At 45.2% G+C, this 12,370-nt stretch overlaps 1 protein-coding gene across 1 annotated transcript in view; it reads right to left on the bottom strand.

The window, feature by feature from the left end:
• LOC124798170 (putative phosphatidate phosphatase) overlaps positions 1-12,370 on the bottom strand; it is a 356,955-nt gene that overhangs the window by 115,161 nt on the left and 229,424 nt on the right. The window contains exon 4 of the mRNA XM_047261453.1: positions 8,769-9,022. Within this exon, the coding sequence (XP_047117409.1) occupies positions 8,769-9,022 (254 nt within the window). The remainder of the gene's footprint in view (positions 1-8,768; positions 9,023-12,370) is intronic.

The following is a 12,370-nucleotide window of genomic DNA, read 5'->3' as shown; positions in this document are numbered from 1 at the left end:
GCTTAAAATTACTGAAACTCAGCAAAACATGACTTGACTGACCCTACAGTTCAACTCGCTGTCACGGCTGGATTTCACCACGTTAATCTGCAGGTGGAGGCTGAGGTGGCTGCAAAACGAGTCATTGGTTACGTACTAACAACTTACGCCTGCAGGTAAGTTCATATCAGCCAGAAAAATTTGTTAGTCCGCAGCTCATCAAGTCTACTTGGAGAGGTACCTGGCTGCAGAAACACTCGGCTGATCAGGGCGGCTGGTGATATCTGTCGGAGAACTCTCGCAGAGAGGAAGCCTGGCAGAAAAGGGATTTTGTGTCCTCTGCTTCCTAATACGAAGACTTGCGTCTCTGCGGTATTCATTCATCGCATTATTTTGATTGACTGAAGTATAGATATTCCGAGTGCCGACCAGTGAAAATAATTATTAAAAAATACTGGCTTTTTAGTTTGAGTCTCATTTCAGGCTGTTAACCTGTAACCTGTGGACGAACACATTTCCTATTCTCACTACTTAGTTTTGTGCGACAGTACAATGTTTCTAAGTGATGAATACCATCTAATGCACTTAGTTCATCAGTTCTGATGAAATATATTTCACAGCCTTGGGATACAGTTTAAGTTCGAAATATAGTTGTACGCTAATACATCAACGCAAATACACTGATCGGAATGGGATCTGGTGTACCATCGAGTTGCCGTCCGATATTTACCAAATTTCATGGAGATGGTAACCACAAAGTCGGTATTAAACGATTAAACTTCTATAGTTACCTGACACTGTCAGTATAGAGACGCGATTTATTACTTCAATGAACATTTCTTTATGCAACTTTTATTAGCAAAGATCGCATATAGATAATTTGACAACTATTTCCACTATTACCATTGATCTTCAGATTAAAGTACACACTGCAGTGTCCAGGGTGAGAGGACACTTTATCAATTGGTTGTTATCAACGAAATGAAGTGTCAGATTTGAGTTCATATTTGTAACATATAAAATGCCTATACTTACGATTTAGTCTTGATACAAGTAGGAGCTCAAAGCTGGCATTCCCTTGCGTTGTTTATAGCCAGTTGACGAAGTGTTCTCTTATCTCAGACACTGCTGTGTATATTTTCCTCTGAAGACGACTGGTAATGGTAGAAACTAGTTATCAGGTTTCCTATATGTGACCTTGCCTAACAAAGATTTTACAAAGAACACCAACATTCATTGATTAAACTTTCATTCCATTTGGAACTGATGTCAGTCATCAGCAGTAGGAGGTTGACCCCCATGGGCACGAATACAGTGTTGTATGCTTTGTGGCATGATAGCAAGCAGCCTCTCAATGGCATCTTGAGAAATTTCTTGCCATTCCTGAAACATATGATGTGCCAATTCATGGAGACTGCTGACTGGAGCCTGATATTTCCCGTCGCATCCCAGACACGCTGTGTGGGTGGCACATTAGGGGATCAGGCTAGCCAATCAAGGATCTGTATACTCCTCAAGGTGTTTATGGTGTGACCTTGGTCTATTGCATTATACTGCTGGAATATTCCATTTGGAAACCTAGTCGTGAAGGCTATGGCGAGAGGGTTTACCATTCTTCTCACATAGTGGCGAGAATTCAGCCTCCCTTATACAATTAGCAAATGATTTTTGTTGCCATGTACCTCCCGTCACAGTGATACCATGAGTTTGGGACGTACAGGTCTCTAGAATTACTGCTTCGATTGACCTTTCAACCAGGTCATGTAAAAACACGTTTTCAACGATCTGATCGTCTCAAACAGAAGCAAGACTCATCTCTGAACGCCACACAGTGACACGAAATATCTCAGTAGACTCTGGCACTGCACCATGCTTCCTGTTTGTGGTGTGGTGTCAGCGCTAAATGATGTAAGGAGTAATCTGTTCCAGAGGGTTCGTGATGGAACTCCTCTGGACGGATTTCAGCTGTTGTCATCTGTCTATTCGTCAGAGCCAGTCGAAGAATCCTACGACTTTATAGTGGTATAGTCTTTATGGAGGGACCCATGCCTACTAATCTTGCTAAGCTGTTCATCTGGATCGATATCGTCACGACTCGCTCTTTGGTCATTGTAGTGCAAACAAATGTCTGCATAATCTGTCGATATGGAGCTCCCGTGTCTCTCACATGAATGAGTCGAGCTTTCTGAGAGTCTGAACGATGGTCATAACCTGCATATCTTAAAGCTCCAGTAATGCTGTCAGGACGAAGTACCATGATTACAGCTGTCCTAATTGGTGTTCTTGTTCTACGACAATGCCCAACCTCATTCTGCACAGGACTCAGTCACACACGCTGCTTCTCTGGCGCATCATATTTTTCCTGGTATCCCCCACCCCCTCCCTCGCTAATAATCTCTGGGATCGAAACACATTCTTCCATTCTTAGTAAACAAAAGAAAAGGTCTGGAAATATACAGGTTGGTTAGAAACAGTCTAAAAGCTTGTAACGGTATTTCAGGGTAGGGTGTGCTGAAGAATACTTGTTAAGGAAAAAAGTTCGATACTTTGCTCCGTTTCAGAGTTAATTAACTCTGAAATTAGTCAGTCAGATCGTTGCGAGAGCCAGTTCAAGTGGCCTGCTGGAAACAATTAGTGTCAGTTGTTCTCACATCGTAGAGTTGATAGGGCATGAGACTGCTCGGGTACTGGCTCGGTTTCGATCCTGTTTTTTGTATTACCCTTTTGTACTGCTGTCTTGTTCGGTTTTAGGAAACCAAACGAAGCAACGTTTGGCGGCACAGTCTCTGGTGGATCGCTTGAATTTGCTTGTACAATGGCCTGACTGGCTAGCTACTGTGCTAATATGCTCCTAAAAGGTACAATGTATCGAAATTTTTAACAATTATTTTTCAGCACAACCTATCCTGCAACATCCTTACAAGCTTTACAGACTGTTTCTAATCGTTCTGTAGAGATTTGCCCTTTAAGGTAGTGCCCCTGGCTACTTTTCTAAGGCTAGAGGAAGAGGCCATGTCGGATCTGATTGAAATTCATGAGACTTAACATGAACGGAATCAGTAACTCACGACCTGTGGCAAACGATGAACACAGGAGAGATGAACTGGAGCCACTAAGAAAGCATAGAACCTTTTGCGACCTTAAGTTGTACAGATGGCAACACAGCATCACCACCATAGCAATGTTTATGAATTCCAGAGATCTATAAGGGGCGTTCAAAAAGAAACAAGCCGGAGGCATATTTACAGAAACCAGTACCTGTACGTTAGAAGTATTGACCCTGGCTGTTGAGACACTTGTCCCACTGTGGCACTAGGTGGTGAATGGCTGTCTCATAAAATTCCCGGGGCTGCGATGTTAACCAGTTCTGCACGTACAGCTGGACGTCGTCGTCCGAGGTGAATAGTTTGCCCCTCAGAGCCTTTATAAGGGGACCAAAAATGGCGTAATCACAGGGAGAGAGGTCCTGACTGTATGGATGGTGGCCGAGAATCTCCCATTTGGATTTCTGCAGGAGTGCCCCAACTGTGTTGGCCGTATGAAGCTTTGCATTGTCGTGGAGCAGAATGACCCCACGGGTGGGACTGCATGATCGTTTTGATTTGATCGCTTGGCGAAGGGTGGCCAAGGTTCGCGAGTAATGCTGGGCATTCCCTGTTTTCCCGTGCTGCATGAAGTGAATCAGAATGGGGCCATGCGGAACTAGTTAACATCGCAGGCCCAGGAATTTTATCAGATAGCCATTCACCACCTTGTGTCACAGTGGGACAAGTGTTTCAACAGCGAGGGTCAATACTTCTAACATACAGGTACTGGTTTCTGCAATTTTGCCTTCTGCTCGGTATTTTTTTTAACGCCCCTTATACGATTTATTGTGCAGAAGTGGTACAAAGCTATATCATTTTTCAACATAATCTCCCCCACACTCAATGCAAGTCCTCCAGCGCTTACAAAGTGCTTAAATTCCTTTAGAAAAAAATTCTTTTGGTAGTCAGCGCAACCACTCATGCACCGCGTGGCGTACCTCTTCATCAGAATCGAACTTCTTTCCTCCCATTGCGTCTTTGAGTGGACCAAACATATGGAAATCACTTGGGGCAAGGTCTGATGAGTATGGTGGATGAGGAAGAGACTTAAAATGCAGGTCTGTGATTGTTGCAACTGTTGTACGGGCAGTGTGGGGCCTTGCATTGTCTTGTTGCAAAAGGTCACCTGCTGACAGCAGTCCACGTCGCAGGCCGACATCTGTGTATCATGCACTAGTGACAGTAGTACCTCTAGGCATGTAATGCTCCAAAATGACGCCTTTTTCGTCCCAAAAGAGAGTCAGCATAACCTTCCCTGCTGATGGTTCTGTTCGAAGCTTCTTTGGTTTTGGTGATGAGACATGGCGCCATTGCTTTCTCGCTCTCTTCGTTTCCGGTTGGTGGACGTGAACCCAGGTTTCGTCGCCAGTAACGATTCTTGCAAGGAAGCCATCACCTTCTCGTTCAAAGCGCCGAAGAAGTTCTTCACAAGCATCAGCACGTCGTTCTCTCATTTTAGGAGTCAGCTGCCGTGGCACCGATCTTGCAGACACTTTGTGAAACTGGAGCACATCGTGCACAATGTGGTGTGCTGACCAATGACTAGTCTGTAAACATGCTGCAATGTCATCGAGTGTCACTCAGCGGTTTTCCTTCACTATGGCTTCAACTGCTGCAATGTTCTGTGGAGTTACAACTCGTTGTGCCTGACCTGGACGAGGAGCATCTTCCACTGAAGGCACACCATTTGCGAACTTCCTACTCCATTCGTAGACTTGCTGCTGTGACAAACATGCATCACCGTACTGAACTTTCATTCGCCGATGAATTTCAATAGGTTTCACACCTTCACTACGCAAAAACCGAATAACAGAACGCTGTTCTTCCCTGGTGCAAGTCGCAAGTGGGGCGGCCATCTTTATACTGATACTGCGACTGTATGCGTGCATCTGGACTATGCTGCCACCTACAGGCCATTCTGCACGCTGCTTGTAGCTTGCTTACCAACTTACCGGATAACGGCGCGAAAATTTGATTTGTTATTACAAATTTAAGGTTTTCATTTGACTCACCTTCGTATTTGGCCCTGGAGTGTCACCTTGACATAAAGCTGTCCACATGTGTGAAGTGTCATTGCAGTTCTTTTACCGGTCAGAATATAAATACGCCTGTCTGCAAGATAGCCTTCATACCCTCAAGGAAGTATTCAAAAAAACGCGCCACACGACTATACAGGAACTCGAGACACTCGAACAATCCTTTCATCCTCACTCTGGGAAATTACGATCACAACCATAGGTGGAAGCACAAGCGGCCAAAGACACTGCTAGCCAGGGCATAACCACCTATGGTAAACTAACATTCGCAAACAAGCGACAAACGTCGGCAAACCCCTGCATATCAGCAACACTGACTGATAATTACCAGCTGCTGTTAGAGCCGACCAACAGGCCACAGCAAGGACACCGACGAGCTCGCCCACTGACGCACAAACAAACCGCCAACATCACCCTACACTGTGCATCCGATATATGACGTGTTGGACACAAAAACGATAATAAACCTAACTGTTGCAGGTTGCTGACGCTGAACGATGACTCTACACCGGCACCCAGCGCCAACCTCCGAGCAACACAACCGCACAACGTCAAGGTATCGACATGCATGATACCCGCTACTAACAAAGCCCATCCTTGCACGACCTATCGCAGGCAGCAACACATCCGCTACTGCTATTACCACCAGACATATCGCAGAGATTTTTTTTTCCCTTGGCTCTTGCCTTGGCACTTTTTTTCCTCTGCCCTTCAAACCGCTACCCTACGTTCGACTACGACCCAATGTATCTCCAGATGAGCGCCTATTAATGGTTAACCTTAATCAGACGTACGCAAACATCGCAGTATCCACACCCTGCGACACCTCACTGTAGTGAATACTAACCCTTATGCAGAGATGGCAGTAGACCTATTGTGTTGGCCATCATGCCGGCGTGGGCGCGGAGGGGCTCCACCTCTATTAAGGGGGGTAGGACGTCAAACGGGGCGACTTGGAGCAGGAGAGGCACCACACGACATTTTAATTTCCACTGTCTATACTTTTACAAGTAAATTCATAAAACTTTGTCAGCATGACCAGGAAGGATTCAGGATTCACACTCGTAGCAGCGGAAGTTCAAAAACATAACAAAATAATTTTTTTTGCATGTGAAATTTCATCATTTTTTCACTTACTATTGGTTGCATTTGTTGCTATAGGTACACTTTTCTTCATAAGTAAGAGAGACTGTTCGATGAATTTTGCACAGTATACAAACCATGCTTAAAGGTGTCTGAAACTGTAGAATCTATTTAATTTATCAAAAAATGCATGAGCTGTTACGTTTTGAAATTTGTTTAGAAAAAAATCAAATTTTGTACTTAATTATCTCAATTTTTACCACAATTTTTTAATAGATATGGAAAATTCTAGAGTTTCATACACTTGTAAGTATGGTTTGTATGCTGTGCAAAATTCATCAAAGAATATCCGCTACTTGTGTAGAAAAATGTACCTATAGCAACAAATGCAGCCAATAGCAAGAGAAAAAATTATGAAATTTCACATGTTAAAAAAAATTATTTTGTTATGTTTTTGAACTTCCACTGATATGAGTGTGAATCCCGAATCCTTCCTGGTCATGCTGACAAAGTTTTATGAATTTATTTGTAAAAGTATAGATAGTAGAAAATAAAATGTCATGTGTTGCCTCTCCTGCTCCAAGTCGGCCCGTTTGACGTCCAACCCCCCCTTAAAAAAAGAGAGCTTAGGGGCATCACCGAGTGCCCATATCCCATGAGACAGCGTCAAAACAGACTGAGAGCAAAGGTGTCCATTCACTGGCCGATGGGTCGGCCGACGTCGCCTACAGCCCCCTCCGCGCCCCCCCCCCCCCCCGGTCAATCTACTGACTCTCCCCCTCCCCCCCTCACCACTACACCACTGTGCGGATCACCGACACACCTGACTGACTCCATGGTGGACCCTACCGGCACACAGTCGCATGACAATTTTCACAATGGTGAAACGGAAGGGAAAAGCGCGGAGTGTGGGATGGCAGTTGGGGATAGGGGCTGGCATATACGAGCTGTGCGCTGGTGGAGCCGACGCACCTGGACCGTGGACCCGACTACTGTACAGGGTGTTACAAAAAGGTTTGGCCAAACTTTCAGGAAACATTCCTCACACACAAAGAAAGAAAATATATTATGTGGACATGTGTCCGGAAACGCTTACTTTCCATGTTAGAGCTCGTTTTGTTACTTCTCTTCAATCCCATTAATCATGGAATGGATACACACAGCAACAGAACGTACCAGCGTGACTTCAAGCACTTTGTTACAGGAAATGTTCAAAATGTCCTCCGTTAGCGACGGTACATGCATCCCCCCTTCGTCGAATGGAATCCTTGATGCGCTCATGCAGCCCTGGAGAATGGCGTATTGTATCACAGCCGTCCACAATACGAGCACGAAGAGTCTCTACATTCGGTACCGGGGTTGCGTAGACAAGAGCTTTCAAATGCCCCCATAAATGAAAGTCAAGAGGGTTGAGGTCAGGAGAGCGTGGAGGCCATGGAATTGGTCCGCCTCTACCAATCCATCGGTCACCGAATCTGTTGTTGAGAAGTGTACGAACACTTCGACTGAAATGTACAGGAGCCCCATCGTGCATGAACCACATGTTGTGTCGTACTTGTAAAGGCACATGTTCTAGCAACACAGGTAGAGTATCCCGTATGAAATCATGATAACGTGCTCCATTGGGCGCAGGTGGAAGAACATGGGGCCCAATCAAGACATCACCAACAATGCCTGCCCAAACGTTCACAGAAAGTCTGTGTTGACGACGTGATTGCACAATTGCGTGCGGATTCTCGTCAGCCCACACATGTTGATTGTGAAAATTTACAATTTGATCACGTTGGAATGTAGCCTAATCCGTAAAGAGAACATTTGCACTGAAATGAGGATTGACACATTGTTGCATGAACCATTCGCAGAAGTGTACCTGTGGAGGCTAATCAGCTGCTGATAGTGCCTGCACGCGCTGTACATGGTACGGAAACAACTGGTTCTCCCGTAGCGCTCTCAATACAGTGATGTGGTCAGTGTTACCTTGTACAACAGTAACTTCTCTGACGCTGACATACGGGTTATCGTAAACTGCACGAAGAATTGCCTCGTCCATTGCAGGTGTCCTCGTCGTTCTAGGTCTTCCCCAGTCACGAGTCATAGGCTGGAATGTTCCGTGCTCCCTAAGAGGCCGATCAATTGCTTCGAACGTCTTCCTGTCGGGACACCTTCCTTCTGGAAATCTGTCTCGATACAAACGTACCGCGCCATGGCTATTGCCCGGTGCTAACCCATACATCAAATGGGCATTGCCAACTCCGCATTTGTAAGCATTGCACTGACTGCAAAACCACGTTCGTGGTGAACACTAACCTGTTGATGCTATGTACTGATGTCCTTGATGCTAGTACTGTAGAGCAATGTACTGACGAAACTAAAATGAGCTCTACCATGGAAACTAAGCGTTTCCGGACACATGTCCACATAACATCTTTTCTTTATTTGTGTGTGAGGAATGTTTCCTGAAAGTTTGGCCGTATCTTTTTGTAACACCCTGTAGAATCGTGTACCACGAAGGATGTCGGGACGGGCCAGATCGGCAGGGGTTGCCGGTCGCCTGGTCGGCCTGCGAACGGGTGGTCTTACGTACCTGGCCTCATCGATGACGTCCGGGTCCGTCCCGAGACACGTGTAGTCGGTGACGTAGGTGTAGGGCGGCTGCAGCGCAGAGCAGTTGACGTCGGGCTGGCAGGCGGTGAAGAAGTGTGGCCGCAGGCGGCCGACCACCAGCTTGGCCGAGTCGACCAGCAGCTGCTGCGCGCCGGCGCCCCACAGGAAGGCCAGCGCGGCCGCAGAGGCGCGCGACACCCAGCGGGGGACCGCCGCCCGCCGCGAGCACAGCGACACCGACACGCCCCCGCCGCCTCCGCCGCCGCTGCGGGGCCGCGCGCCCCACACCACGCGCTCCGTGACCACCACCTGCCGGAGCACGGGGCGCGTCATCCTCACTGTTCAGTCACGTGGCACTACCTCACCAGGTCGTCGCTCTACAGTTTACATCTACATCTACAATTATACTCCGCAAGCCACCCAACCGTGTGTGCCGGAGGGCACTTTACGTGCCACTGTCATTACCTCCCTTTCCTGTTCCACTCCCGTATGGTTCGCGGGAAGAACGACTGCCGGAAAGCCTCCGTGCGCGCTCGAATCTCTCTAATTTGACATTCGTGATCTCCTCGGGAGGTATAAGTAGGGGAAGCAATATATTCGATACCTCATGCAGAAACGTACCCTCCCGAAACCTGGACAGCAAGCTACTCCGCGATGCAGAGTGCCTCTCTTGCAGAGTCTGCCACTTGAGTTTGCTAAACATCTCCGTAACGCTATCACGCTTACCAAATAACACTGTGACGAAACGCGCTGCTCTTCTTTGGATCTTCTCTACCTCCTCCGTCAACCCGACCTGGTACAGATCCCACACTGATGAGCAACACTAAAGTATAGGTCGAACGAGTGTTTTGTAAGCCACCTCTATTCTTGATGGACTACATTTTCTAAGAACTCTCCCAATAAATCTCAACCTGGTACCCGCCTTACCAACAATTAATTTTATATGATCATTCCACTTCAAATCGCTCCGCACGCATACTCCCAGATATTTTATAGAAGTAACTGCTACCAGTGTTTGTTCCGCTATCATATAATCACACAATAAAGGATCCTTCTTTCTATGTATTTGCAATACATTACATTTGTCTATGTTAAGTGTCAGTTCCACTCCCTGCACCAAGTGCCTATCCGCTGCAGATCTTCCTGCATTTCGCTGCAATTTTCTAATGCTGCAACTTCTCTATATACTACAGCATCATCCGCGCAAAGCCGCATGGAACTTCCGACACTATCTACTAGGTCATTTATACAATGTGACAGAAGTCGTGGGATACCGCCTAATGTCGTGTCGGGCACCCTATTGGTTTTATTATTTTATTTTATTTAGACATCAAGTTCTGGAGCACCAAACTGAGGATCAAAGGTTCAAATGGCTCTGAGCACTATGAGACTTAACATCTGAGGTCATCAGTCCCCTAGAACTTAGAACTACTTAAACCTAACTAACCTAAGCACATCACACACATCCATGCCCGAGGCAGGATTCGAACCTGCGACCGTAGCAGTCGCCTGGTTCCGGACTGAAGCTCCTAGAACCGCTCGGCCACGGCGGTCGGGGCGAGGATCAAAGCTCCAAGGTCATGGAACGTGTCAGTACATGAAATTAAAGCGTAAAAGTAATAACAGATAAAAATAAAATGTTTATGAACCCGAAGAAAGTCAAGCCATAAGTTTAAGTAAACGCAGTCAACAGTACAACAAGAATCACCATAATTTTTCAAGGAACTCCTAGACAGAATAGGAGTGACCCATGAGGATAGCTCTTCAGTTTCTATTTGTAAGTGCGTGGATTACTGATAATAGTATGAAGGCTTTCACGACCGGATGACATATTTTCTGGTAAACCTTCCGGGATGTAAGGTCGTGGTCCATGAAACTCTTCAGCTCCTAACGTTTCGTCCAGAGCTACGCTGGACATCTTCAGAGGGGTGTTTCTCCTCCGGTGAGTCTTGCCGTCGGCAAGACTCACCGGAGGAGAAACACCCCTCTGAAGATGTCCAGCGTAGCTCTGGACGAAACGTTAGGAGCTGAAGAGTTTCATGGACCACGACCTTACATCCCGGAAGGTTTACCAGAAAATTACTGATAATACTTTTGAATTCTCGTCGTAGCTTTAAAACGTCCCCTTTGAAAAATTAAAAATGACTGCGCTGGTAAACTTCTACGTTATTTGATACAGAGACAGCGGAGCAAAACTGAACGTACTCAGACAGTTCTCTCTGTACTTATTCTGATCATCACTAAACTGACACACAATATTTTTAGCACAACGCTGTCTGACTTTCATTAATCCCTACAAAAGAATGGCCCTGACTAACAACAACCTATACATTTCATTAATCACTTACCTCACAAAAATCGTCGTTACACGAACTACTGAAATACAGCGAGCGCCAATATTGTCAGCTAAATTAAACATTCTAACTACTGAAGGCACTAACTTATATAGGCACAGTTAGCAAATGAAAGATTTTGATAGAGAACAAACAATTTATTTACCTTAATAATGTTCAAAAGTCATCATATATATATGTATCAGTTCATGACCTCCATCTTTACAAATTTCCTCTTTCTGGCGGACACACGTCCAGGTTGTCCGCTTATAGCAACCTCTTAATTCTCTGGCATCTCTCTCTCTCCACATCTCCCATGTGATGACCTCAACCCGTAGGAAAAATAATTATCAAAATCTGAACTGTGAAGCCATCCAAAATTCTAGTTGGAAAACCACTCTCTTTTTTATAATTCTCAATTGGTCACGATCCCACTTTGTTTATGAACTGAAACTTTAATATTCACGAGAAACTGCTCTGAAATTAACCTGAACCGACAAAATTGTGTATATATTCTCTGAAACTTCAAAGACTTCTAAGACAATATCTGAAAGGAATTAGAAAAAGTGACACAATTTCGTGAATCACACACAATACTGTTAATGCTCGCATGAACACTGGGGGGTTTCACCATACATCTACCCACTTTTGAGTATAACCAGTGTCTCTTAATACTACGACTCGTAGCAATACAATATGAAAAACTTTTATTTCTGGGTAACAGTCACTACGTGATTTGACAGCTGACATTTATAATTCCCGCTCACGTCAGGAAACGCACCAATACGGGAATAGCAGCTTTTACGTTATTGGTCAGAACGCAAGCAATTATGGCAGTCGCCGTAATTTTCGCGCGAAGCCATATTTCGCGACAAAATGCTCTTATTAGTCACTGTCATATATCTAGTCTCATAACAATACATAAAACTACATAAAATAACTACAATAATTTTGACATGCAAGGAGAATTAGTTCTAATGAGTGGAAGAAGTTGATATTTACTGGTGTTTCAACAATGACTACCAGGCAACTTTTAATTCACTGATTGTAATTTTATTTTCGTTAGCAGAAAGCAAACATAAACTAAACGAAGAATTTATTTAAATAGAGTCTGTAATTCTTATACTTTTAATAGAGAAAGAAAGTTTCTAGGTCAGTGGATAGCGTTCGGCGAAATCTCTTAACTTTTTGTTGCATACGAAGCGTTGCGTTGGGCAGCACGATGTCGGCGGGTTACGATGATGAGAGC

Source organism: Schistocerca piceifrons, chromosome 5 (assembly GCF_021461385.2).
Source record: "Schistocerca piceifrons isolate TAMUIC-IGC-003096 chromosome 5, iqSchPice1.1, whole genome shotgun sequence".
Lineage (NCBI taxonomy): Eukaryota > Metazoa > Arthropoda > Insecta > Orthoptera > Acrididae > Schistocerca > Schistocerca piceifrons.
Note: the sequence above shows the minus strand (reverse complement) of the source record. Positions and strands in the feature narration are given on the sequence as shown.